The sequence below is a fragment of the Eleginops maclovinus genome, chromosome 13 (assembly GCF_036324505.1).
Source record: "Eleginops maclovinus isolate JMC-PN-2008 ecotype Puerto Natales chromosome 13, JC_Emac_rtc_rv5, whole genome shotgun sequence".
Lineage (NCBI taxonomy): Eukaryota > Metazoa > Chordata > Actinopteri > Perciformes > Eleginopidae > Eleginops > Eleginops maclovinus.
The window spans coordinates 11,517,208-11,544,703 of record NC_086361.1 but is presented as its reverse complement, the minus strand read 5'-3'; the positions used below and the strand labels follow the sequence as shown (position 1 = coordinate 11,544,703).

Sequence of the window (27,496 nt, the reverse complement as noted above, 5' to 3'; positions counted from 1 at the left end):
TCTTCTTGCTTTGAAATGGGTAGCTGGAAGGAGCAGATGGGAGTTAGACAATAAGACTTGCTTGCTATTTTATACGCTCATGAGAAGAGAACAGAGAATATGTAAAGAAACTGTGAATGACAGAGTAAAGCCAGTTTGCATCTTGGATTAAAAAATGTTTCAAGGTCAAGATAAGCAGTCATGGTAAATGAAATATTAATGACTGCGGTAATTGCCAAATTGCTGGAACTATATTGAAAGGGAAATGTCGGGAAAAGGCTGAGGTCACTCATCTCTCCTGAGTGAAATCATATCAACTGCCTAATGATCTCCTTCAAATATTCCAATGGAGCTTTGGGAGAATTTTTAATGGTGGTGTGCCACCATCAGAGCTGGATTCATTCCTTAAGTGTCGGAAATATCCTCCTTGATCTCACTAACTAGGGTGCAGCCTCTTAAAAAGGAGACATGCCTTGAAGGTCACAGGTTGAGATGAAAAACTCCAGGAGAGAAGAGGAAACCATCACAGGCAACTTTAACTTCCGAGTATTTGTCACATGAAAAGGACTAATGAGGAAAAAGCAGGATGGAAGTAGTTAAAAGTAAAAATGCCACCATAAATAAATATCTATTGAAGTATGTGGCTTAAACATTTGCATTGAGTTGAAAATGCATTAATTTCCAGAGCAGTGGCTTCATTTGACTATAGTTTAGTTAAAAGGTCAAGACCGATCCAGATAAATACCTAAAGCTATATTTTTAATAGACACAGAGGAATTCCCAGGAGCAGGAAGGTGCTTTGCAAGACAAGCACTCTAAAAGAGTACACTGCCAAAAAAGCATCCATCATCTCATATTTCATGCTACAGGAAGCCCTTCAACAAAGCAGCAGATATTGGTTTTCACTTAAGCACTGCCTCAGTAGAATGGGATAGTAGGGGAAAACCACTCAAATGTTGCCCCCAAGGTGGATGTGACCAAAAAGCTTTTCATGAAGCTGGTTCTTAGGAGGAAGGGATATCTTAGCATCCAGGGTAGTCAACCAAGGCCTCGTACTGTTGCTATATCCTGATCCATCCTTAGTCTCACTTCTCATAACTTGCATCCCTGCTTCCCCCACTTGCACCCACCAGGGATGCATGGAGAGACACAAGGAAACCAGGCGAAGAGAGAGGAAGCAAGGAAACACACACAGACCGAGGAGCGAGGACATTTTACAAATAAGAGACATGAGATCTACCCCATATCCCTCTCCTTATGCAGCCTTCTTAATTCCACTCACTGACCCTTTATATTACTTACTTTACATGGCTCCAAACTAAAAACAGCCACTAACCATATTTTTGCAAATCAATTGAAGAGCTTTTAGCAACAGACTTCTTTTGATAGTTGGTATTTTTTGGAGTCATCCTATTTTGCTGTTGACACACGGGTATAACAGCAAAATACAATTCACATGTGGCTCAAAATGTATGCCCATGCGCAAAGGCAGGAATCCTGAATCAAACACAAAACGAGTGTGCATGTCTGCTGTCCAAGTCTGTTCAGTGTGTAGACAACCTACAAAGACAGTGCATTTCCCCAATGTTTTCCCCTGACAAAATAAGAGCAAAATACAAGGGAAATGCTGGCATCACCATGACATCTGTATGGTGGCTCATGCAGTGAAAAGTATTGAATTTAGACCGCCACACTGCTGTTGTGACTCAATAACAACTGAGACGAAGAACGCTTGTCTAACATCTCCCCCACCAAGCAAAAACAGTTTGACAAAATGTTGAACAATGAAACCAGGAGCTTCTGAGAATGGCAGCAAATGACCTTTTACACGATGAGGATGCACTGATATGCATAGAGAAAATAATCACTTGACCCTAGATTCTCAAGAGTCCTGAACTTAAATCGCAGTAACCACCTGGTTTGAAAAACGATTTGCCAATTTGGGGAAAACTCTTTGCAGTTGTTGCCCGCCAATGTGAGGCCAACTTCAGCCTACAAATCAATTGGGTCAGTCCATCCCAGGGTCGGGAAATGAAGAAGGCCTTTGTGACAAAGATAAGCATTTGGAAATAAACACTCTTTCACTCCTGTGGTGCTACATGTCTCAAGGAGACATTAAATTGAAGAGTTTGATGACGGGGGGGGAAAAATCATTTTATTTCTTTCTTTCAGAAAATCTGTTGGATCAGGAGGAGGCCGAGTAGGCAGAGTTGAGTCTCTGCAGGCTGAAAAGCTGCAAGATGAGACTGCAAGTGGAATTAAATAGCATTTAATACTGACATCATCTTGTTGCATTAGTGAGATTTTAAGCAATATGGGCAACATTTAACTCATCCGTCTCTATGATGGCTTTCATCTCGCTTCAGATAAGGCAGTCAGGAAATGCAGCAATTCCTATAAACAGCAGGCGTGAACTGTCCTTTTGTTTATATAAAGCTTTTCCAATATTCATCCATCTGTTAAAAAAAACAAAAAACATCTGTGATAAGCCTATAATCATTTACTACAATCTGAAAGATTAAAGCTCCCCAGAGATGTCTTAAGGCAGAAACAAACAGTATCTCCAGGCCTGAGAGTGCGCTGATGCCTGCTGTGTTGGTTGCTTGAGTCATGCTATTCTTAAAGCACTCCTTAGACTTTTTATAGCAGCAGGTTAGCTGCATGCCAACAATGCCCACAGTGTCCATGTTCTCAGCCAGCGATCACATTACATAGAGCCTTCTGCAACTCTGACTGGCATGGAGATGATGGTGGAAGGCAGGCGTTTGAATAAAGACGCCGGCCTGCAGGATTCAGGTGGAATAAAAAAGGAACCCTAGGGATATCTGTGTGGTACTTCCTCATGAATAAATATATAAGCAAATCCAATGTCAAAATAGGAGAGCAACAAATAAATCTGCACATATAAGTGGCTAAGACATTGCAGTAATACTATGTCTAAATGTATTTTTCAGAAAGTTCTGGCTGAACTTCTTCAACTAGCACAGCTTAAGCAAACACCTCTATCTGTCCCTGCAGGGGTTAACACCACTCTGAAGATAAAATGCTTAGAATGGATTTTTAGGGGCTTTTAACTTTAATGATTAAATTGTTGCAGATGATTAATTTTAATCTCAATATCCCTTGCTTTCCCTATTCAGCAGAAATGTCACCTTTGCAATGCAGAGATCCAAAACTGTCGGCTGTTTCTAGAGGTCAACATTTAAATAAGGTACAATTTGTATACTCAGACGATGAGCTCCACGCTCTCAAGACAGTGGACATGGTTGTGGACTTCACAAAGTATGCAGCCCCACCCGGCCCCATCACTCTGTGGAGTCCTTCTGCTGCCTGGGCGCTACCATCCCCTAGGACCTCAAGTGGGAGCAGAACATCAGCTCCCTCACCATGAAGCCCAGCAGAGGATGTTCTTCCTGGGGCAGCTGAAGAGATTCAACCTGCCAAAGACGATGATGCTGAACTTCTACACCGCCATCATCGAGTCCATCCTCACCTCCTCCATCACCACCCGGTACGCTGCAGCTACAGCCAAGGACCAGGGCAGGCTGCAGCATCATCCGCTCTGCAGAGAGGGTGATCAGCTGCAACCTGCCATCTCTCCATAACCCACACATCTCCTTGACCCTGAGGCGGGCGGGGGAAGATTGTGGCCGACCCCTCCCACCATGTACTCAAACTGTTCACCCTGCTCCCCTCTGGCAGGAGTCTGCGCTCCATCAGGACCAAAACCTCTTGCCACCAGAACAGTTTCTTCCCCCCTGCTGCCTCATTAACAAGGCCCGGGATCCCCACCGGACTCTGACTTTTATCTACCCCAGAAAAACACTATGTATTACCTGAATGCACATCATTTTGTCCTATTAAAATTGTAAATCCTGCTCATGCTGCACACTACCTCTTCTGAATCAGCAAAGCTCTCCACTTTAAATACAGTATACAGTAGTAGTGATGTTTAAGTCGTGTTCATTTGTTATAATAGTCTTAAAAAGGTTTTCGTTTCTTTTTTTATTTGCTACACATTCTTCTTTCTGTGTCTTTGTTCAATGGTCAAATGTTGAATTTGTATTCATGTATTCATCTGTAATTAAACTATTTATTTGGTTATAGCCGGTAAGATGCCATGTGACTTCAAGACCAATTTAAGTGTGAAAAAAGAAAGTCTTCATTACTATGCACCGTAATCTTAGTACGAGTATGATTTCCTTCCTCTTAACAGGTCCAACCTAGACTCCTCGCTCCACCTTGCTCCACCTTGCCCCACAGCTGCTCTCCAGTCTACCTGCCAGCTGCTGGTCTTGATAACAACAGTGACAGGCTCCTCAGAGATTGACACCCTATTCCAGCCGTCACTCAGTCCTGCTCGACAGCACTCCATTTCGTCAATCTTTCATTTCTTTTCCCCTGCCCAGAGGCCTCTTCAACCCACCCATTCAACTACACCTCCATTCGTCTGTGTCCTGCAACAAAAGAGAGTCACCCTGGGCAGTGCTGTCCTTGCCTGTAAGTCGGCTTTACTGATAACCTAAAACAAAGCTGTGGCCTCAGACCATAATGCTCCGTAATGTCACACCAGGTGGACTCGCCAGCGGCTATGCAGTGACAATAAAGTCATCCCCTCTCAATGGACCCGTGAGAGGGAACACTAACAGCTGAACAAAGGACACATCTGCACCGGGAACCAGGGCCCAGATGTCCCTTTGGCAGACATACAATGGGCAGGAAGGTTTCAAACAATACAAAAATTAAATCAGGATTTGTTTAGAAAATCACATTTAAAAAACAATAATACAGAGATCTGGATAAAGGAATACTAATGTGTTAATCCAAGCATATTCAGCAGCGCTTTGAGGTTTTCATTGACTTTTTAGAGCATATCTATCTCTTCCACAAAAGGGCAGACGTTAATGTAATCTGTACACGGCCCTCTTGCAGCAAGCTAATTGTAACTTTGTGTGGGCATAAAGATATTAACGATTTTAACCTTATTTTAACTCAGATTCACTGGTTGGAGTTTTTCAAATGTAAATATTTGGTGGCCTCCTTGGTGAACTTTATATATTTGGCTTTTAGATAGGTCCAACTAAATAGCAAGTCACGTGGCTTCTTGGAAATTGTATTGCCATTTTGTAGCATATAATAACCATTCATCAAATGAATATAGGGCAGATAAATCAATAATGAAAGTGGGTTAGTTGCAACCCAAGACATAATCTGCCCTTAAAAAATGAGTCCTAGATTTCCATTAGAGTCTTCCTCTGCATCTCCTTTGTCTTAATTCAGTAAAAACTATGAGATCTTTTGGTTAAGAGCCATAGCAGTAGTTTATATAATACTCAATACTTCTCTATTGGTGTAGAAGGAGAGGAAACCAAAGAACCCAACTAAATCCATTTAATCCCTGGGGACAACATGTACAGATAGAACTGAAAGGATGGCACTTCCAGCGGAGCGGGAAAATAGTCTAACAAGAGACGATACACAATTCTGAAGGACTAATGCGACATCTGCAACACGGAGGCAGGAGGCGCCATGTAACCCTTTCTAGGAAATGCAATGATATCTGAGATTAGCTTTAGTGATGGGTTTACTTCATTTGCATAGTGATACAAACCTGGAACAGACTGTGTCAAATTACAATAATGTCATACAACAGCAACACTTTGTATACTAAATAAGTGAGTCATATGCAAAAAATACTCAGATACCCTCACAGAAATATTTTATTGAACTGAGGAAAGGGGATAAACGACATAACAGAATATAAATGACATCAGAACATATTTAAGAGGTGCCAAACCGATTGTTCGCCAATCCTCTAACCAGAGAACCAGCCAATTGGCATGATGACCCACACAAAAAGGCGTGCACCATGCTTTGGTAACTTCACGAAACAGCTCAGCGAGTAAAAAACTCCCATTGTTGAGTGGCTGCCTGCCTTTCATAATAACTCGTGCTTTGGGAAGCATCTGATTAATCCTGCTCTTAGCTCTCTACCTGGGTTTGCTGCGCATGCTAAACAGTGGATTCCTAGGGAGTTTCTGCAAAATGTTGGAGGAAGGGATTAATATGAAAGGGGGAAAATTACTCAAGAATAAGCTGAGTTGAGCCATTTGAACTATTCAGTAATGCTTTAGAGATGCTCTGAGCAGCATATCTTATTGAATGGGCTCTGTTATAAGTGGACTATCAGCTACAGAAGACATTCAATTTAACCTGAGGCCGAAAGGCAGACAAATACACAAAATCAACCCTATCCTTACTGCATAAAAAACAGAAAGCCCCAACATTACACGTAAACATGCACACAAACAAACTGATGAGGCACTTTTTGGAACAATGAAATCTCTTTGGCTCCACCACCAAAACCTCCCTCAGATTGGATGCCTGGCAGGCAGTGATTTCTTCTCTTCCTCTCCGCCTCCTACCACCCGACCACAGTTTCTCTCTCTTTCTTCTGCTCTGAATGCAGGTGCGCTCGCCCACAGAGCTATACGCTGACTGCTGTCAGTAAGAGAAGGGGATGTATGATAAGCACAGATCGCCTCTGTTCCCTCTGCCCCAATTCCACCCAACAACCATCCAGAAGACAACCAAGGACCACTTCAAAGCCAACGTGTAGGGGGGAAGGAAAACGCCAAGGCTGATCCAATATTCAACCAGTCTGACAATACTCTTCAGTAAGCACAGACCAGGTCACAAGACTCTCATAACACGTACATGGCTGGGTTTAAACCGTTCCCCTTGTTTCCCCTGAGGAAAAGCCTTACTGGCCTCATTTATTCATGCTAGTGTTTTATTGTTTGGTCTTTTACAGAGCTCGACATTGTTGAAGAAAACATGCAAGGATATCTTTGCAAACCCTTTCTCTAAAGATCCTGTAAACTCGGGCAAATGAGGTGGAAGAATGGAATGCTGGAAAAAATGTAAAGCATAATGACTGACAGCCGACAGGTCACACATTTCTACTTCTGATGCACAGAACATTTGCTATAGGAAAACACACTCGCATTCAAAAGGAGTGCCGTCAATTACGGCGATTGTATTTGTTAAGCAGACGCGTTGCTCCTTCTGTTCTTCCTCAGTCGGATGGGTTCTGCAGGCCGGGTTGGTCATGGAACAACAATCACATCGAAGCGCCCACGACAACACATCACTAACAGCTTGACAAAAGCAGCAGCAACCACACATCTCCACTCTGCGTGACACACAGATGTTTGAGTGTGTGCATGAAGTTTGTCCGCCGTTTCCTGAAGCATTTTCTGTACATGAGAACACGAGGGATAAAGGTAGTTCTGCTATCAAGCTTTGTTCCTGGACTCTCTCCAATATCAGCTCCAGTTGAGGATACAGTATGAAGACAGAACACTATTTCTCATAACACTTATATCAAAACTAAAAACGGTCACCAACAAAGAAAGAGAGCAATAATGTGATACGACAGTCTCGGTGTTTACTTGCTAAATTCAACTGTATCAACATAAAACATCGCAGAGTCCATTTCTTTTATCAGCATTTTTCCAACCTTTTGAAGTAGCATTTTCAAAGCTGAACAATCTGAATAAATTCCAGCGCCGAAGAAGTAGTTTAGTTCTGTGCAACAACAACAACAACGACAGAGCTGTTTCCTGACAGCTCTCAGCAGCTGTCAGAAACTACCGGCACTACGGTGTGTTTCAATTACTAGTGCAAACTGTCCTAAATATACAAATACCAAAGCAGTCAAAACTAGCGCTGTCGAGTTCTCAGCCATCGACTCAATTGTGGAACTATTCCTCATGCAGCTTGGACTCCAGTTCATTCATGTGGTGCATTTAGTGCAGTGGTGAAAATGAAATATGAGTTTTTATACCCGGATGTCTGTTTCTTTTACTATACATCTGAATTTTGTTGAGACCTATTGTCAAAAAGTGTAAGTGTGTAGAACTTAAAGAACCTTAATACACCTGCTTTATCTTCCTAATTACCACAACAAAAGCAACATTTGTTTTTAGTCAGGATCATTCATTTGTTCATCCACCTCAGTGCTCTCTGCTCTGTTGGCTTCCAATCTGTTGGCATCCAAATTGCAATAACGTGGAAACAGCATTAAAGAGTAATTTAATTAACTGTGGAGGCCTGCTGTTTAGGGAATGTTAGGCTCAGGAAGCACTGCCGTCCACATCCTAAATGCAGAGATGTAAGGGTGTAATCGGTTGCTTGTGTTGCACTGCTGCCATGTTTCAGAGTGGTATAGTAGTACACAACAGTCTTTAGCCTCCAATAAGAAACAAAGAGTTGGACCACAATCCCGAACGCCGTCAGAGGACAATGCTCTTAAAATCTCATTAGCAAACGTCTGCCAAAACTAGCAAAGCGCCTGTGGTTGAGCAAAGGGTGCCATCGCTACGATGTCCTGTAGACAGCGGGTCATGCTGAACCGCTCCCACCCCCATGTAATTAAGTGTTATATTACACAAACACTTTAACTGGCTCCGAACACCCGTGAAGCTTATAATGTGCACGTGAGCACACAAGCACAAATATTGCAGTGAATGCTCAGCAGAGGCAATTCATCAAGCTAACATATTGGCCTACCTCTCAGCGCCATTATCCTCCATCAAGGCGTCTGTGACTCGCATGGCCTCTGGGCTGCTGACAAGCACCTCTTGTTAGGTGGCATTCTTGCCAGCACTTTCAGAATGGCCCCACCAAATTAGCTGACAGGCAAATTGTGGGATAAAAACTAAGGCATCAGCTACCAGTCAGTGTGAATGAATCGACCGGTGCTTTTCACCTTTATGTGGTACAGTATATTGCCCTTTATTATGTCCTGAATCAGCCGCCTGAATCGTCTTGCAAAAAGCTGAAAAATGCACAAAATTAGACATTATTCACAGCCAGACCTAAGGAGTCAACTGAGCAGCCGTGTGAATTAGCAAACGGCAAGTACTAGATATAGTCTCATAGATACATTTAATTGCATTTCCCCTTTAGAACAAATAGGGATAACTACTGAAACTAGTATAATATCGGGTCGCTTGTTTGCCTTTGTTATAGTCTGTGTCCCTGCGACTTATGCCCCTCCCCATCTCAATGTATCTAAATTTTCCCCTAGGTGCCCTTGAAAAAGAAATCACTTGCTCTCCTTCTTATACACACCATGCAGCACACCTTCAGCTCACAGACTCCCCTGATACATCTGACACTAGTCCAGCTGGCCCAGCTTAGATAAAAAAACATTTAATCACTGTGGAATGGAAATGGCTGAGGAGGAAACACCAAATAATTTAAAATGTTTTTAGTGCGTTAGCGTTGCCATGTCCTCAAAGTGTTGTGATATGGCTCGAGTGGAAGGAGTCCTGGCCTGCAAGGCTTGAGTGGAGACTAAAGAGCCGGAGCCAAAACAGTCATTACCTTTGGCACTGCTGTGAAATGGCTAATACGTTGCTGTGGTAACTCTAATCTATGAAAAAAAGAATAATGTTATTTTAGGCAACCATTCTATAATAACCAAGATGGGCACCCACTCGAACTTTTTCGGCTGCAGGTAACTGGACACCGTCTCAACACTGAATATTTCATAAGCTGTTAGACAGTGGGCAGGGGAGTTTAGGCAAAGATCACAGCTGCAGCGAAGTTTCGGGTAGGAAGATCAATCATGACTTATTCTCCATTTTCCCACACTACTGCACTAGCTCAGGTGGTGCTGTGCCAGCAGTAAACTTCGCTAGGGCAATCTGATTTTAGATGGACGTCATAATTTGTGTGTGTGAAAAAGGCAGGAGGGGAGAGAACACACACACACACAATAGGTGGTGCTCCCCACCACTTTGCTATTAAAAAAAACAAACAGATTTGGTAGCATCAATTGTGAGGTGAATTCATTTCAAAGCACTCAACAACTTTAGGCAGCAAAGACTGTTATAAAAGAGGTCAAAAGCATGTCAAAGTCTTTTCTGAGTGTTGTTTGAGATAGTGGAAGACTTTACAAGGATTCTGAAACTAATATTTCAGATATTAAATCACACATCTTGTGTCTTCTGATAAACAATCAAAAGCTGATGATATTCCTGGGTGTTTTCTTTGTGTCCTACATCAAGTAATGACACCAAAAAAGCCTAACATTCTTTATCACGTCCATCTGTGGTGGCATTGGAGCTGCAAGTTCTGCAGGTTCCCAAGATGATCAGAGGATTAACAGAGCCAATAAAAGTGGTAGTAAAATGTAACAATATGCAGTTCATAAGGAATATTTATAACTGCAGCACCCACAATTTGCAGAGTATGAGAGGTAGGTCAAAAGGGAGCATGCATGCAAGCAGCAGCTCAAAGAGAGCAGGAACGAAGCAATGTGTTTCGATGGGTTTAGAGCACATTAGGCAGTTTTCCGATGGCTCTTGGGCTAAATCTTCTATTAACCTGCTAAGGCTGCTGTAGTGAGTGTGCACGCAGGTGGCACAGAAATGCTATAGAAGCAGATGGCATGGCACAAATACTGCAATCACAACCGTCTCTTACCTTAAATTCAGAAATATACGTTTTATTTGACCAAAACAACTTCAAGACATATCTGTATTTCTAATCTTCTAAGCAATATTTTTCTTACCATTTTTAATGTGTTTATCTGACTTTTGATTGTTTCTTCAACCCTCTGTTAGATCTTCATCATGCTTGGTGAGTGTGTCGCTGACGACGTCATAACGTGAAGTTATTTGGGGCAAGTTATACTGTAGAAAACTGTGCAGACCTTGTCCACCAGGTCAGACTTTGGATAGCCAAAGCCGTAAAAGTGCAAATATACACCAATTAAAATCAGCAAATTGACTGCTAAGTGTCATTATGGGAAGCCTCTGTATGTTTTTGTTCAAATAATATTACACCTGTCCGAGCCAATATACATTACTGGTGCTCAGATGATGCTGCAGGTGTGTTAAACATGTTGCACATTTACCAGAACCATAAGGGTACAGGTGTGCAGGCGAGTGGCCAAAAATGTGCCTCACCATTTGAGAGACGTCTCTATGCATGTCGGTAAGTCTAAACTTCAACATTCTTTCAAAGCGTTCATGAATTTGGTGGCATACAAATTTATGAGGCTTTGAATTTATTTAGGCTATACAGTATGCAAATGAGGTAATAGCAATGGTATCGAAAGTGATGCAGTAACTTGTTTTTGTGACAAAAAGTTGCAAAGCTAAAGTATTTGATCTTGATTTAGTCATAACAATCACTTTTAACACCAAAAACTACTGATTAATGATAAATGATTAATGATAAATGATAAATGATAAAAATCGTTGTCGTCAAAGCCATTAAATGACTCATCAATTTAGCAGCACATACAAACATACACCGCTGCAGCTCTGATCCTGACTGGTCGAAGAGAGAGTAAGGAGGACGTAAGAGTGTGAAAGTATAAGTCTGTGCTGCTACACTCGAGTATCCAGCTTATTATATGCTTGACAGAGACACTTCTTCTCACCTCACACTACTGTCAGAACATGCTGCATTGCTTGACATAACTGAGATGGAGAAAAAAATGGACTCTCCCCCTGAAAAACTCTACTCCCATACACAAACGCATCTGCTCACCATACAGCTTTCAACCATTTCAATAAACTTGACAGAGTATTTTTTATAAAAGTCAACCCAGTAAGGAGAAACTTTTGTTTCTCTTCACAGAGCACCCAGTTTAGCATATAATGTTAGACTGTCTTAATATGTATAAGCAGGGCAGAGACCCACATATATATGTCAAAGTCTAAGATCAATATTTGAGCAGACACATGCAGTGATTTGTGGCCTTAAGGAGATTCATTTTAAATCTGGACTTAAAGAAAATGAAATGCATTTTCAGTTCAGGACACAACTTGAGAAATGATTTGCTTTCGGGAACGGAGAAGACCAACACAATCTCACTTGAATGTCAACTAAAGCCTTCCTGGTCTTATAAATAATCAACACATATTAGGAAACATAATGAAGACCGCAGGATCACAGGGAAGTCATATTAGGGGCTCACCTACAAATTTGTGTTTGCATATTGCGAAATAAGCTTGACATTTTGGTGCTTTGAAATCCAATTTTCATTCTTCAAATTGCTAGTATATTTAACGTAATGGTTAGCTGGAGATTTCAAGCTCTGTGCACAAGAAAATCAATATCAGCATCCAGATGACAACAGGAGTAATCATGTGTGTCTGGGACTGAGGGCCACTTCCAATCAGGATCCTGTGTGCCTGAAGTTGTAAAAAATCTGTTTTCTTTTCTCACTGTCAAAAAAGGTGAGGAAATTCCAATGTGATGCTGCATAATCATAACAAAAACTGTTTTTTAAAGCGATGCAGACCAATCTCACGTAAGAGTCAACAAAAGGTACCAGAATAAATCTTTGAATAATGGCCTGTTTAACATGTTTAGGAAAACACGGTATCAAATGGGGTCAGGTTTCGGTGTTAATCTATACAAAAACGTTAATGTAATCCAACGCTATAAACCCTTAAGAATTCCTGAGTGTTAACGATTATAAAAATGGGGCAAGGGCTCTCAGCTACCAGATCAGGGTTACACATGGAGTCAAAAGAGTGGGGGGGGGGGGGATGAATGTTGCAAGATTCATAAATAGTCTACAGATGTGATGAATATATTCTCCCAACAAAATAATGTCATGCATTATCTGATGTTCCTTCCAATAACAAAGTAAACCACACTATAAACATTAAGGACTTTACAAACATTATTTTGTTGTACAGCTGTAGTCTGTAGACAGAAATCTACAGAAACAAGCAGCTTTTCTAATTCAAAACGAATTCACTGTTAAGTGCAGGAAAGAAACCATAAATAAGACTGTCTGAACAAGTTGTTAATAAGTAATACAAAAGCGGCAAACAAGAATATGTGACACTTGGGACCCCTCATTAACAGTGCTAGTCAGTTCCTTGTGCAAATGCCAGACTTAAATCAGGATCAAGTTCCTCTGAACCATGTGTACCCTCTCCGAGGCGTAAACCTTGGCACTTGGCTTTAAATGCAATAAAGTTATCAACATAATTGAAGTGGCAAGTGTCACCCTGAACAAGATGGAGCACCTGTCCTTGAAAATTAATAAATGAATGCATCAGTCGTGCCGCCTGGTTGAATGCCACAGAGTATACGACAGCAGCGAGGGAATGCTTTGCAACCAGACCGCGGACACTTGTGAGCCCATGTGACACAGTTACAAAGCGGAATAATCCTCATTGTGATGACAGGCACACCAGACCGGATCAATTGGCTTCCGGGTTATAAACAGTCGCGTGTTTGCTGTGCACTGGCAGTAATTCGCAGGAGAACCATACAATCCGGTGTGCATATTGTCTACTCACTCAAGTTGGGTTATCCTCTGTGAGAGGATGTTTTCCAGCAGGAAAAGCAGTCAATCAATCATATTGACATCCGCGGAAGCGATAATCTTCATTTAAGGATCATTTCATATTGTCCCACTCACACCGGACGTTCAATGAATTAAAACACGCACTGAGGACAGAGAAACCGTGCATTTCTTGCACGTTTCCCTACAACCTAAACAAAGTTGTCCCCCAGTTGTAGCCTACTTACACCGCTCACTACAGCTATTATTCAGCGTTTTTGATAAGTGCATTGTGTAACAAAAGTGGTCATACCCGACCGGCTAGATGCATTTACTCGGTTCTCCGACTAACGTAATGTCAACGTAAGGCTACACATCAACCCACTGAGCTCATATTCAAAGTGTTGGACCAATATAATCCTGTCGTTGGTCAATATGTGGAATCATTATCTCGGAGCTAACGATCACAGACATCTAAACAGTAGTTAAAATCGGTGATCAAAACACTCCGATTACTTTTAAACAGTACAACAAAAGAAAAACACATATGTCATTTTTAATGACCCCCCCTTGACAGAGATTTGGATATCCCCCTCTGTCTTTGATTGTCACTGTAAGCAATTGTAACCAGGAAACCTGACAAACCTGACAGACATGAGCTAGCTTACCATGGATCAAACTCGTGGATGATGCTCTCGAACCGGATCACCGCGAAAAGTCTTGAGCTGAATCCGGCCAGGCAGGCCAGGAAGAGAATGCTAAAGGAAAGTAAAGACTGCCACCCTGCCGGTTGTGTCAGTCCACCAGACAGGCCTACTTTCCCTCCTCCTCCTCCACCCGCGGCACCGGGTCGGCTGTTACCGTGCACCGAGCCCCCGGCATTGGTGGACGCTTTGTGCTTGCCGTCGCTGACTGCGTGGTGCTCCGCCATTTCTGCGTGCGGTGTCGGTTGGATTTGCTAGGTCGTCCCTCTTGCCACGCTCCCGTGTCTCCCTCCACTCCGCGCTGTCGTAAACTCCCTTAGTTTGTGTCCACTCTTCTAAGGTTTCCTAGCTTCTGAGACACCCTGGTATATAAATGTGTTTTAAATCAGTGAAGGTACTCCGAGAACCAGCCGTTACATCCCGAAACGCATACACATGCGCCACATACCGAGCCTGCAACAGTCAATTCGCTTCACGATTGAACGCCGGTGGAAAGGGGCGGGAGGGACGCGGTGGGCGGGGCGTCAATGAGCTTCAGCGACCTGTCACAGATCGACAGGTACGAAGGGGCGGGAGTTTACATCTTTAAGCCAATCACAGGGCAAATCTAGCTAGATAGACGGATAAATCCACCAATGTTAACATAGTAAATCATGAAGCTACTGATTGAAATAAGGATTATCTCCTGTTGTGTATGAAGATTGAGTCATTCCACTGCTCTCTATAAATACAACCTTTATTACTCGGATTAAATGTGGCTTTATATAGTTAAATTAGTCACTTCCCATTCCATTAAATGATAACAAAGCAAAACATAACCTGCTTATAGTTCAAAACCTAAAAGAGAACTTATCTCCTTGCAGATGGAAGCTATAGTCAGGTGTGTGAAGATAAATGTTCTCTGTGAGAGCAATATTTCTGTTGCCCTTGGATGTTCTGGACTGGGTGGAGGGGTGGTAATAAAGATTGATGTGTCTCATCATTATTATGTCCCCCAGCAAAGACAAGAACACAGCATTCATCATTCTCTTAAACTCAGGATGTACTTTCCCAACTTCCCCCGAAGCCTTGAAAGCCTATGCTGAAATAACACAACTTTTTTTTTTAAATTTCAAACAAGTGTCTAGTTTTAGATTTATAGTATACATTCATTTTTGGCTTGCACGGTTTCATATAACAATGAGACAGAGGTAGGGAGTGTTATTGATTTATCTCTGTTCCCAAAGGTAGAAAAACTCAAGTGCAACAGCCATCTGCTGTGTAAAAGTGTAGAAAGAAACAATATTGTTCTGAAATCAGAGGAAAGAAAACATATTTTTCTCATACCTTCTAACATTTCTTGCATATATAGCAGGCAAAGAAAACAAGGACTGAAAGTTAAATCTTATATCTTAACACTTTTTCTATTTTGTGGTGGGCTCTGAAACCTGCCTGTGAAGTCTCAAAAATATTATTGATTTTGATGAAAGTATATACCTGTTCAGGAACAACTTTTTCTATTATCTTACCGAAGAAAAAACAGGTTAGATATGGGTCAGGAGTTACTAAGAGCTGATCAATCCATATTACTTTTGCCTGAGGTAAAGTCTAGGTTCACAGTGCCTGTGAACAAAGACTGTTTTACAATACTAAATAATTCCAACAATCATATTAAAACAGTTTTAAGCAATTATGCAGAGGGTTTTAACTCTAGACTCAGAGACACCCCTTCGAACCACTTTTAAATTAACCGGAGTAAAATAATATTGACCATGCTTAGTGCTTTTTTAAAACAGTATTCCTCCTTATCTGATACATATTTATTCCGATTGTTGTGGTTGCATTAACCTATCCCATCGCACGGAGCTTCATCTTCCGTAAAGGTTACCCTTGGAGCAGTGTCCAACCAGAGGTAAGGTTTCTAAACAAGCAGAAATCTGATTTAATTACTGACTTTCAAAATCATCAATTCCAATTACCTTTTTTTTGTGTTAATGTATAGCAGCCAATTTCAATACCCATTGCTTTGGGTTATTTATGGGAATATTAAAACAGATGTTGTATGCTCAGGCAATAGCTACCTAGCTATCAGAGCTTATTGGTTTCAAAGGAATTCATGTTTTTCTGTTCAAAGTATAAAACAAGTTGTTCGTTATGTCCAGTTTTAGCCCCTTTGATTTGAGAATAACCAATTAGATAGTTTGTGAACTTCACAAATTGGGCCAAATTCCCATCTTACTTTGCATGAACATTGTTTACAGCTAAACTATCATCCACAACATCACAATTTTAAAAAAGTAAATAAAATATTCATGTGGAAGAATTGGACTGAAGTTTGAGCCGGCTTTGCTGCAATGTGCATTGAGGCTATCTTCTGGAGAGATGAGGAGCAGATAAGAGGGAGATGAGAAAGTGCTGGAGAGACAGTGAAGATGGAAGGCCAATAATAAAGGAGAGTAAAAGGATGATTATGGAAATTGATGGGGGTCATCATGGAGAGTATTTGGAGTGGCAGACATGGATACGAGTTTTGAGTTCATGAAGAGATCACAGAGAACAGACAGTATGGCAGGCATACGCTGCTGCTGAAATTCGGAGCCAAAAAGACCCCAATGCACACCCACACACGACACACACACAGGCAACCGGGTGTGTAAAGATACAATGCAGGCAAACACATGTAATCCCACATGCACACAAGCATACTGATGAATACATCTTTATGTATCACACACAACCATGTATTGACAAATACACACATGTACACAGTTCCTCTATCAGTCATCAAGGCCTGCTTTTACCATGATGAGTACATTACCCCTTCACCTCTTCCCTCTGTAACTCCACATTCCGAATGAATGACCTTTGGGACAAATAATAATGCAGGCTGTGAAGATTGCTTGAATTGCATCTATTGTCAAAAGGCCAAGCCCAGATGAAAGCAAGCCAAAATGAGTGCTGTTCTCCTGAGGCTTGTATGTTTGTGTTTGCTTTGTCTTTCTTCTCTGCTTTTTTCTCCCCAGAACATTACAGACTCGCTGAGTTTATGCTTGGCATTCTTAGGTGTCTACACTTCTTTACTTTGCCAAAGGCCAATCATGAAGAAATCTTAAGATGCCTGGAATGAAACACTCTTTGCACTACTGTCATCTCTCTCTCTGCTACAGCTGCATGTGTTAGAGAGCAATAGAAAGAGAGAGGTGTCACAACCGGTCAAGGAGATTATGATTATTTGCTAAGCACATTTGATACATTTTTGCATGAAATATTCTCCTTGAAAATGGTGCAACTGGCGAATACTGAAAAATAAAATCTTGTTGCTGTGTTCAGTCATTTCAGTCATTTGTCTCAAGATGTATAATATTCGCAAGAATCTCAGTCAATTGTTCACAGTGTTTATGTAAGCATGTTAGAGAAAGCAAAGAATCCTCAGTGAATACACTATTTCTGACGAAAGCAACATTGCTGTATTGTTTTAAAGGAAAACTATATAATGCAGTATGTAAGTGAAGTGCACAGTGGAAAGAAATCTGATGTTGGTATTTGTTTTTCGTCACAGCCCCCAGTGTGGAGGATGTCTGAGAAGCTGGCACATCATCGCCCCAGATTCCTGACATCCCTGAAACACCGCAGTTGCAGCTGTGCAATGGAAGCAAAAAAAACATCCTATGTAATAATAATGCCTTGTACATACATACTTTTCCTTATGGTTCATCAGTGAGGATGGGACCCTTTCCCAGCATGCAATTCGTAGAAGGCAAGAAAACACTACATGGATTGACAATCCATGACAGGGATAACACACAGAATCAAACACATTCACATCTATGTAAAGTATTGAATTCACCAGCTTCCTGTCTTGCAACCTATGCACAGAAAATACATTTGAAATGATCTTTTTGTTTATTTTTACACAAAGTTAAGTTGTTATTGTCCTTTAGTTCACTTGCTTTTGCTCCCCTTTAATTACCTTGGACATCATTTACATGTCTAACCCAACAGGGGGAAATCCATTCTGTATGATCAATCAAAAAGCATGGCAGAAGAGGAAGTCTGTTCATTGTGAGCACGGCAAGTTCTAAAGACTCCACAGAGTCTGTCTGTGTGACCCAGTGTAACAGAATGATTAGGCGGAGCCTGAGATTCGCCACTGTGCAAGCCCATCTGCACCCCAATCATTAACAGCAATGAGAGCACTTAGAAGAAAAGCATTTAGTATCCTGATTAGGCACTGCGTCCAACTGTTATGACCTATCTCTTTACCTGTAGGCAACGAGAAGTAGTTTGTTTTAACAGTCTCTAAGAAGCTGCATTTTTATGTAATGATGAAAATGATGAATTCAGGTTTTAAGAGGTTTCTATGACAACACAGTCTAATGTTATTTTAAGTGCAAGATAGTCAGATATTTGAAAGACAACATTGAAACATGAGTTTTCAAGTAGATAGATAGCAATAGTAGAGAGATATATATTATTAAGTATCTATAGAATACAAATACTGTATAAAATAAAAAAGAAATAAGTAAGAATATACTACAATAGATCAAACTAATACTATTGAAATAAAAACATAGCTTGATACATATATACAAGTGAGCAATAGTTATAGGATGTTTTTCAATGAAAAGGTAAATGCATTGAGGTAAGTTCGTATCAAATGTGCAAATTGTGTTAAGAGAAACCTTCTCTTGGTGACGCAGGGTCTTTCCACAGGGTTACCTGTGTGGCCTCATCAGTGACACACCATTTCACCCTGAGCAGCTCCCATTTCTCCAACAGTCAATGGGGCACACAGAGGCAGTTAATGTGAACATGACCCACTCAGACCCAGGCAACACAAGCGGATGATACTCTGCAACTGCACAACATCTTAATCTCGACTTTGATGGAAGGCGTGCAGGCATGCGTTTCACCTTGTGTGATAGGACAGTTAATCTTGATAATGTCATGGGCAATACAATGATTATCTATAGTGCTCTGTTACTATTTATATGCAAAGCCACACTCAGGCTGCTTCTGTAAAGAAAATTGCTTGTTTTGTTGGAATATGAAAGAGTATGATACATTTCTAAATTTTGAAAAAGAGTAAGGTGTGATCTATCATCCTGGAGATCAAAGAGCTCTTGCTCAATTTATAAAGCTGCAGCTGCTTCAGGATGCTATTGCATTCATCTGTCATTTTCCAAAGCATATGAAAAGTTATTTCTCCCTAAGAGGCTGTGAGGTGCAGAGACAATGACGGTTTTTGATTGAAAATGTCTTTTCATTTGATTACAAAAATACTTTCATCTAACACATCTCCAAGAAGGGAACAAAGCAATCAACAAATAATCATGTCAATGACAGCTTCAATTTTTTGACAATTGAAATACCAAATGAATAAGATGCTGATTTCAGAACTTCAGTATACCTCAAAATTATAATTTCAAATAGTACCACAGTCTCCATCGTTCTGATTTTTAATCAGGCTTTTAATCACAATAATTATGCCTTTAAATTGTACAATAATTATCCAATTATGCAATTGAAATGACAATCATTGTGCATCTGAGTACATAAAGCAGAGTTTACATTTTAATAAAGAAAAGAAAACTTTTTTGGGCTCAGAAAAACTCTCAAAACCACATCAGCACAGAAAATTGCCTGTAAACATTCACAGTTCAACACATTCATCAAGATTGATTCTGTCGACACAGCTGAAAATGCCTGCAGTGATGCTTCATATCCTATTGGCATGCTGCATAAAAAAATCATATGAAAGTTAACTGATAGAGCCTGAGAGATAGGGAAAATAAGGAGGAGAGTGATGCTAACCTGAGCTTAACAGACCTATCAACTTTGTGCAGGCAGAATGTCATTTTCTGAAAGTTGGTATGCATTTCTACCTCTTCAGTTCAGCTGCCTCGTCAACATTTCCTGGTTGGGGTATGGGTCGAACATCCCCTGCGTGATGTGTTTTGAGTGGGCTTTCCATTAAGATATAAAAAATGTAGGTGCGCAGACAACAGTGGAACTTGGTCTGACATTATCCTGCAGGGAGAAAAAGATATGACTCACTTGTTGTAAATTGAAGTATGCTTCCCAATTTCCCAGCTGCCTCAGCTTGACAAATGACTCTTCTTTCACTTTCCTGAGTTGCCTACATGGGCTGTCTCAATTCAGAAGACAACAGATTTATGTGATATTGCTTCAATGACAGCCCTGAAACCTCTATGGCACAAAAACTATAGCAGAAGCATCCAAATCAAGGGAGCAGACATGAGCAACAATGTTTTCATAAATGTGTCCATCCCATTTTTAGAAGGTTTACACAAAGCTTTTGAATGTATGAAGATACTGTCATGTATTGGCTGAATGCCAAGACAGCTTCCTACTGCCTTTGACTCACTCTTATCTTCAATATATTTACTCAAACTTAAGTATTTTTTAAAGTTTCTGTGCTATGTGTTTAAATACATTAACTTAAAGGCCAACACAGGTCTATTTTCTGACATAAGAGCACTCTGTAAAGGTGGTTCAATACCAAGTGGCCCCTCGGTCAGGACTATGCATCTCTGTGCTCAGCCCCGTGTCCAATCGATTCTCCTCCTGGTTGCCTTCGATCGGTCATCTGACAGAACACAATTCATGCCTACAAAATAAAGTTAAACCTAGCAGGACTCTCAAATGAATATGGGGGAGATGGGATGTAGTGGAACGAGGGGGAGGGGGGCGCAGGATGAGAAAAGGGACAGAGGGAGAGGGAAACATTGCTGACCATGCCTCCACCAGAACGACACAGTACAAACACTCAAGCATCTCAAACCAACTAATCTTTGCTATTTCTGTTAACTATCACGTAATGAGACAATGCCGTTAGTCAACATATACAATTTGGCTTTGCAAAATCCAGGTTTGACTCTTTATGCTAAGCTAACTTCTTCTTGGTCGAGGATCTCATTATTTTGACCTTCAGGGCAATGTAGAGGCCCTAAAGCAACTGATCCTGTATCTGTATCAAATGCACACATTGATGCCACCAAATGAGACAATAAAAATAGAAATTATTAGAAATAGAACCGTCCTCTTAATAGTAACATTAAACTGGACTTAATTTAGATTATTAATATATACACAAAACATGTTTACAAATATCCAACCTTCAAATTGCCATTTTAAATCAACACTGCTCTGCACTCCTACTAAGGAGCAGTTAAAGCATTACATGAGTAGTGACATTATCCTCTCCTTAAATTGTGCTTTGTATTGGTCGCGCGTCGTAGAATAGTTCAAAATATGTGTGGAAATCTCTGTTCATTTGTAGGGCTGCGCGATTAATATAAAAATAATGAACTTTTTTATAAGACTCCCACTTTTCAAAATTTAAACTTTTTAGATAAGGGTCCTCCCCCCCTGGAAAGCCCCGGCACAATTTAACACCTGCTGCTACTACTACTACTACTACTACTACTACTACAAATACTACTACTACTACTACTACTACTACTACTACAAATACTACTACTACTACTTCAAATACTACTACTACAAATACTACAAATACTACTACTACAAATACTACTACTACTACTACTACTACTACTACTACTACTACTACAAATACTACTACTACTACTACTTCAAATACTACTACTACAAATACTACAAATACTACTACTACAAATACTACTACTACTACTACTACTACTACTACTACTACTACTACTACTACTACTACTACTACTACTATAACTACTACTACTACTACTACTACTACTACTACTACTACTACTAATACTACTACTACTACTACTACTACTACTACTACTTCTACTACTACTACTACTACAACTCCTGCTGCTGCTGCTACTGCTACAACTACTAATACAAATACTATTACTATTATTACTACTGCGTACATTTGATATCTAACTCCTACAGCCTACTTTCAGCTAGAGAAACCATTCAACTATTAAATTATTCAGCTATTTAAGGCCATTGAGGATAAACATTTAGTTGTTTATACCTATTTCCTCCTTTCTTTTAAATATTATGCTTCATTGCTATTTTTCCTACTCTGTCAGTTTTACAATTTCACTTTCAAGTTTTCTTACAGTGCAATGCATTTGAGCCTTAACAATTTTAATTCAAATCATTTCACTTTTCTGTATCTTTCCGCTGAGTTCAGCAACACACTTGCTAGGTTTTTGTAGCTAAAAGCAGCTACAGTCACTATTCAGCTATTCAAATATTCAGCTTTTTCTGCATTTTCAGCAAAGTTCAGCAACAAATGTGCGCAGCTTACAGCATTCACACGCAATTCCAGCAGGAAATACATTTTCTATTTCACATTACAAGTTATCCTGCATCTAACATCTGCTAATGGAAAGGAGGAAGATGCATTGTTATAGTTTGACTTTGGTTCACCTTTGATGAAAACATGTCTGACATTAGTTAATAATGAGCTCTTTATAAAGTCCAAAGAGGTTTTAACAGTGCGGCAGCAGAGACTAACATCATCATCACATCAGGCGGGCCACAGTCTCTCATGAACATTAACTGGAACAGGAAGGCAATCAGTAAATTATTTCTTAATAGACAAATTAATATGGAACACAGATTAAAGTATATACTGAGCCAAATTAGTCCCACATCATGATCACACCCTGCATTCAAGGAGGCGGTGATTGATGTAGGGAATTAAGGGGAATGGCATCGCCCTTGTCGGCCCAAATGATCAAATCATTCCAGCTTGTTGTTGGAGGGGAAATCGCAATAAAACTGCCAAGCACTGGTTTTATTAAATGTAAGCTAACAACTCTCTGAATGTATCCTCCCTAGTCAAACAAACTTTAGGTCAAACACACTGCCATTTGGGTCACAGCTGTTTGTCCTTGATAGGCTGCTCTGAGTGACTCGCTAGTGGAGAATATAATGACACAATTGTTTCATCAGAAATACGGAAAATAAAGTGACACCGGAATCATCATGTCCACTACCATCAGATAAAAATGTGTGAAGGGACAGCAGGGGTGATTTCTCCTATTACACTAGCAGTTTCTTTGTTCCAACTCCGGGCCTGGGCTTCCTGCTGCTCTTATCTTAACAGGCACATCATCCCATGGACAATTGCTTCATGCAATTGTGGCTCAGGGCCTTAAAGTTTCTCAGAGAATGTGACTCCTGCTGGTGCAACCATCACTGCCAATAACAAAGCTATTATGCCAAGCCAACATCTAAATCATACGAGGATTGGGAATAAGAAAAGAGGTCTGTAAACGACTGGGATGGTGAGTGAAATGGCCTCTGACGTTGAGGTGATTTCAAACCAATTTGTCTTCATGTCATCTCCTTGCTGGAGCTCAAAATATTGTTTATAGCTCTCACCAACCAACGCACTCCTAAGCAACTTTGATTGATGTATGAGGCATCACCATGGCAACCAGCATGTGGGAATGATGAGTGATTTTGGCAGGAGAGTATCTCCTTCTGGATTATTGAGACCACCTCAGGGTTGTGTGTGAGTGTTTGCCTCTTTGTTTATGAACGTGTAGGCAATGATGGGCTGCTCATGTCACCTCCCACTCGAAGGGTTAAATCGGGTTAAGAAGTATCAAGATTGAGCAGCTGACAAGAATCCATGTGGTGTCCGCTGGGATGGAGTTTAACCAGTTCTTACAGAGCTGTATTATGTCTGGAGTTTATACTCTGTGATACATTCTGACAAACGAATGATGGAGAGTACTGTCAAAAAATGAAGAGTGAAAATCAACAGAGAGAGAGAATCAAAGAGGGAACATTTTGTGAAGTTATGCTCGCCAACAGCAGCAATATAAATGCAATCAGGGTCCCATTAAGAAAATGACTCCAGTTTTGGAATACTGGTTGGCGCACTGACTCTAAGTAATGGAAAGTCCTGTCAAATCTTGAGCTCAGCCCCTTCATTTTTACCCTCAAAGCATAAATGCTAGCTCTCTGGATCCTGCACTTCAGCACTCTGTTGGCTCCAGATAGCACAAATGATGTCTTTGTATGCAGCATCTAAGTAGAACCACTACGTCCTCTACTGGTCAAAAGACCAACTGCAAGTTTTGGTTCATAAAAGGCAATATTTCTACAGTAGTGTTGCTGCCTGGCAGATAAGTAAATAAGTGTGCACGAGCTCCCATGTTGCCTTAATTAAAACCAAATTGGGATGGTATCACAGACAGGAGTATTCATAATTGACTGAGGGTATAAAGTTTACCCAACATAATTTGTTTGTTATCATTGTTATGACCCCAATAGCTAAATCCAAAATGAAGTGCATTACATTGCAAGGTTCAACAAAAAAAACAAAAAAAACTTGCATAGCAGGGTTTAAACAAAACAGGATTATTTTTGATTTACTAAATATTTTTGGTGTTTATTTTCTCTACTCTGGTTGTACCAAACTGCACTGTGTAAACCTTTGCTCTGTGGCTACTGCAATGCAAAGCTGCAATTAAGCAAATTCACTTTCTTAAATGCCTATTGTCCTTTGAAAAAATGAATAGAAATGTTTATTTTGTTACTTTTGACAGTCCTGTGGTAATCCATTTATGATGTAAAATTAAAAATCATTCATCATCAGTATATATAGCCTGAATTAGTGTCCGATGTATCTGTAGTGCAGCGCTCACAGTGTACCCATGGCATAGCTTATTTAAAGAGCATGAAAAATGTAGGAAGGGCAATCCTAATCTAACTGTGGCTGTTAAAATCACTTTCCACCTGTTCCCAATCCCAAGCTGCAGAATAGGTTAAAAGCATTTAACACAATGAGTACTTACTGTACACAATTATGCTACCAATGATAGAACAGCTTAAGTATTAGGAAAATACATTTATTGTATTGTAATGCAGTCTTTAAAACCAAGAAAAGACAACACTTCAAAATCGAACACAATATGTAGTTTCATATCTGATATTGATTTACGTGAAATCAATATACTAACCCAACCTACTACTAAATTCTAATCACTGATTTACAGTTCAGTCTCGTCAGTCTTTGCCTAGTGTGTACTTTCTTAACAAGATAATTGTCAAAAATAAGATGAAAATCAACAGGATGAGATAAAGAGGCATTGTGTTGCGCCAGACACAGCAATATAAAGATCGGCATTAGAAAATGAGCCATTGATGGGCCACTACCAAGTATGAAGTCCCCTGGCTCAGTCTTCGTCATTATACACTGCAAAGAAATCACTCTCTGGATCCGCTGACCTCAACCTGTGCTCCAGACAGCACATAATATGTTTTGTTGCAATCATAAGTAGAGACTGTACTACTTCAAATGACTGAAGATTTGGTTTAAAAGGAATATTTTTACAGTAGAGCCTGAAATATAAGCAGCTCCTGGGCCTGAGTGAAACCAATTGGTGTAAGATGAAGGGTTGTCATAATTGATGGGATATAAGTTACAGCCAACATACATGATTTTTGTATTCATGTTATGCCCAAATGAGATAAGTTTATCCAAACATGAAGTGATTATCATGCAGTTCACACTAAATAAAAGTTGCATGCAGGTTTGAAACAAAACAGATATTATTACTAATAAGTCTGGGCTATTCTGATGGTGTACCAAACTGATTTAACTTTGCTCTGTCACCGCAATGCAGAGCTTGCATTAATAAAGTTATCATTCTTAAATGCTATAGCATTTCGAAAAATGAAGTAAAATGTTTATTTGTTACTTGTTGACAGTCACATGTTAATCCATTGTATTTGACATTAATTCAATTCAAATTCTCAATACAGTAATATCCAGCCCTAATTAGGGTCATGTACATTGTGTTCAGCGCCTAACTTTTCCATGCATATGCTATTAAAGTAGCATGAATGTAGAAATTAATCTTAAATCTTAAATCCTTTACTATCCATTTAACCCAACCAGATAGTAAAAAAACATGTTTTTTAAATTATGTATGATGGCTTTAATAATGGAATACATTATTGTTGATGGAGTTTAAAATCAGAAAGACAGTAGCTAAATGAACACAATATGTATTTCATAACTCTATAGATGGTGCAAACTGTGACTACCCATTTGATGCCCTACTAAATTCTAAAGTATAACGATTAATCAGCCCATCGCCTAGATTGCCTTTATTAAAGATGCAAAATAAATGTAACAGTATAATTAAACACGCTTGCAAGCCCAACCAAGGTAGATAAGGCCATATGACAGTAGAAACAGCCACAAGTGAGTTGCCTGCTAGTCTTTCGGCATCATAACTGCATGAAAACTGATTTGTCAGTTTGAATATACCCTTCCTGGTTTTCACCACAACTAATAGGTGTGAATATGAGATACTGCCACATTTGTGGAATTCTGAGATTTGTATTTTTTGAAGAAACAAATTAAAAAACTTAGACCTGTGTAATCAGAAGTTGTGATTGTAGGCATGATTTTATTTTACTTCAACATATTTAATGTATCATAATGTCCTGAGATTTGCAGTTTATTTGGCAACACGACGAACTATACCTTAACTCTAAAATACGTAGAATATTCAACGGAAAGAGACCCCTGTGAATTGAGCAATTAATTATAATTGTTTTCTCTTCTCAACAATATCTTTGCAAGCTAAGAAAGTGACAATGCGTGGTAAAACAATTGAGGTAAGACAGTGAAAACATATAAATAGAAAGACCACAGCCATAAATCGCGTAGGTGACGTCACAGTTTACGCTCTCACTGGAGTTACGATACTGTATTTGGCACTCGGTTGTAGTGATGTTCTCGCCTCAGCAGGTCTTGCTCGTTCTTTTGCTCCCCCGCTCCCAAGATAAGCTATTAATATATTTGTGTGGTGAAATTAAGCTACATTTCCTAGCTAGCCAAACTAACGGCAGAGTGCGTGACGTGTATTGTGCGAGACGGGAAATGTAGTTCTCCGAACAGTTTCATACAAAAGTAAATGTTCAGGAAATCTCAAGACAAACTGGGACTTTCTTGATAATGATATTTACATGTCCAAACATTTACAAAGTGATTACTGGCACGGTACTTCCAACAATAGACTGTATTAAAAAAAAAAATAAAAAGTATCACTCTTGGAAACCGGAAGGGGAGGGGTTTAACCTGTTCCACACGCGCCGCCGCTGTCAATCTTTCTCAATATTTATGAATGCAATGAAAACCATAAGGGAATTGATAGATCTGGAGGTACTTTGGTAGTACAAAGGTGCATATACATGTTGATCCTACAGAGAATCAACAGGATATGCAGCTTTGCAAAATAAAGGGAGTGATTTAATTCAATTAATATATATATATATATATATATATATATATATATATTGGGTTTTATGTAAGGCATCCATGTAAGATGCTTGATAGTAGTGTGCTTCTTTTTTGAAAAGTTCAGATTTTCTTTGGAAAGCTGTTCATAATGTGCATCAACAGTGACTACCAATCATCTCATAACACGGTCTTGAAGAAACAAAGTAGAACCAAAAGTCAAAGAACACATGATGGCTTTAGAAAACACCAAAGTGACAC

At 39.9% G+C, this 27,496-nt stretch overlaps 1 protein-coding gene across 1 annotated transcript in view; it reads right to left on the bottom strand.

Moving 5' to 3' along the window:
* Positions 1–14,482, bottom strand: part of LOC134874878 (dolichyl-diphosphooligosaccharide--protein glycosyltransferase subunit STT3B) — a 71,011-nt gene extending 56,529 nt beyond the window's left edge. Inside the window, exon 1 of the mRNA XM_063899116.1 lies at positions 13,975–14,482. Within this exon, the coding sequence (XP_063755186.1) occupies positions 13,975–14,237 (263 nt within the window). The 5' untranslated portion in view covers positions 14,238–14,482. The remainder of the gene's footprint in view (positions 1–13,974) is intronic.
* Positions 14,483–27,496: the final 13,014 nt, after the last annotated feature.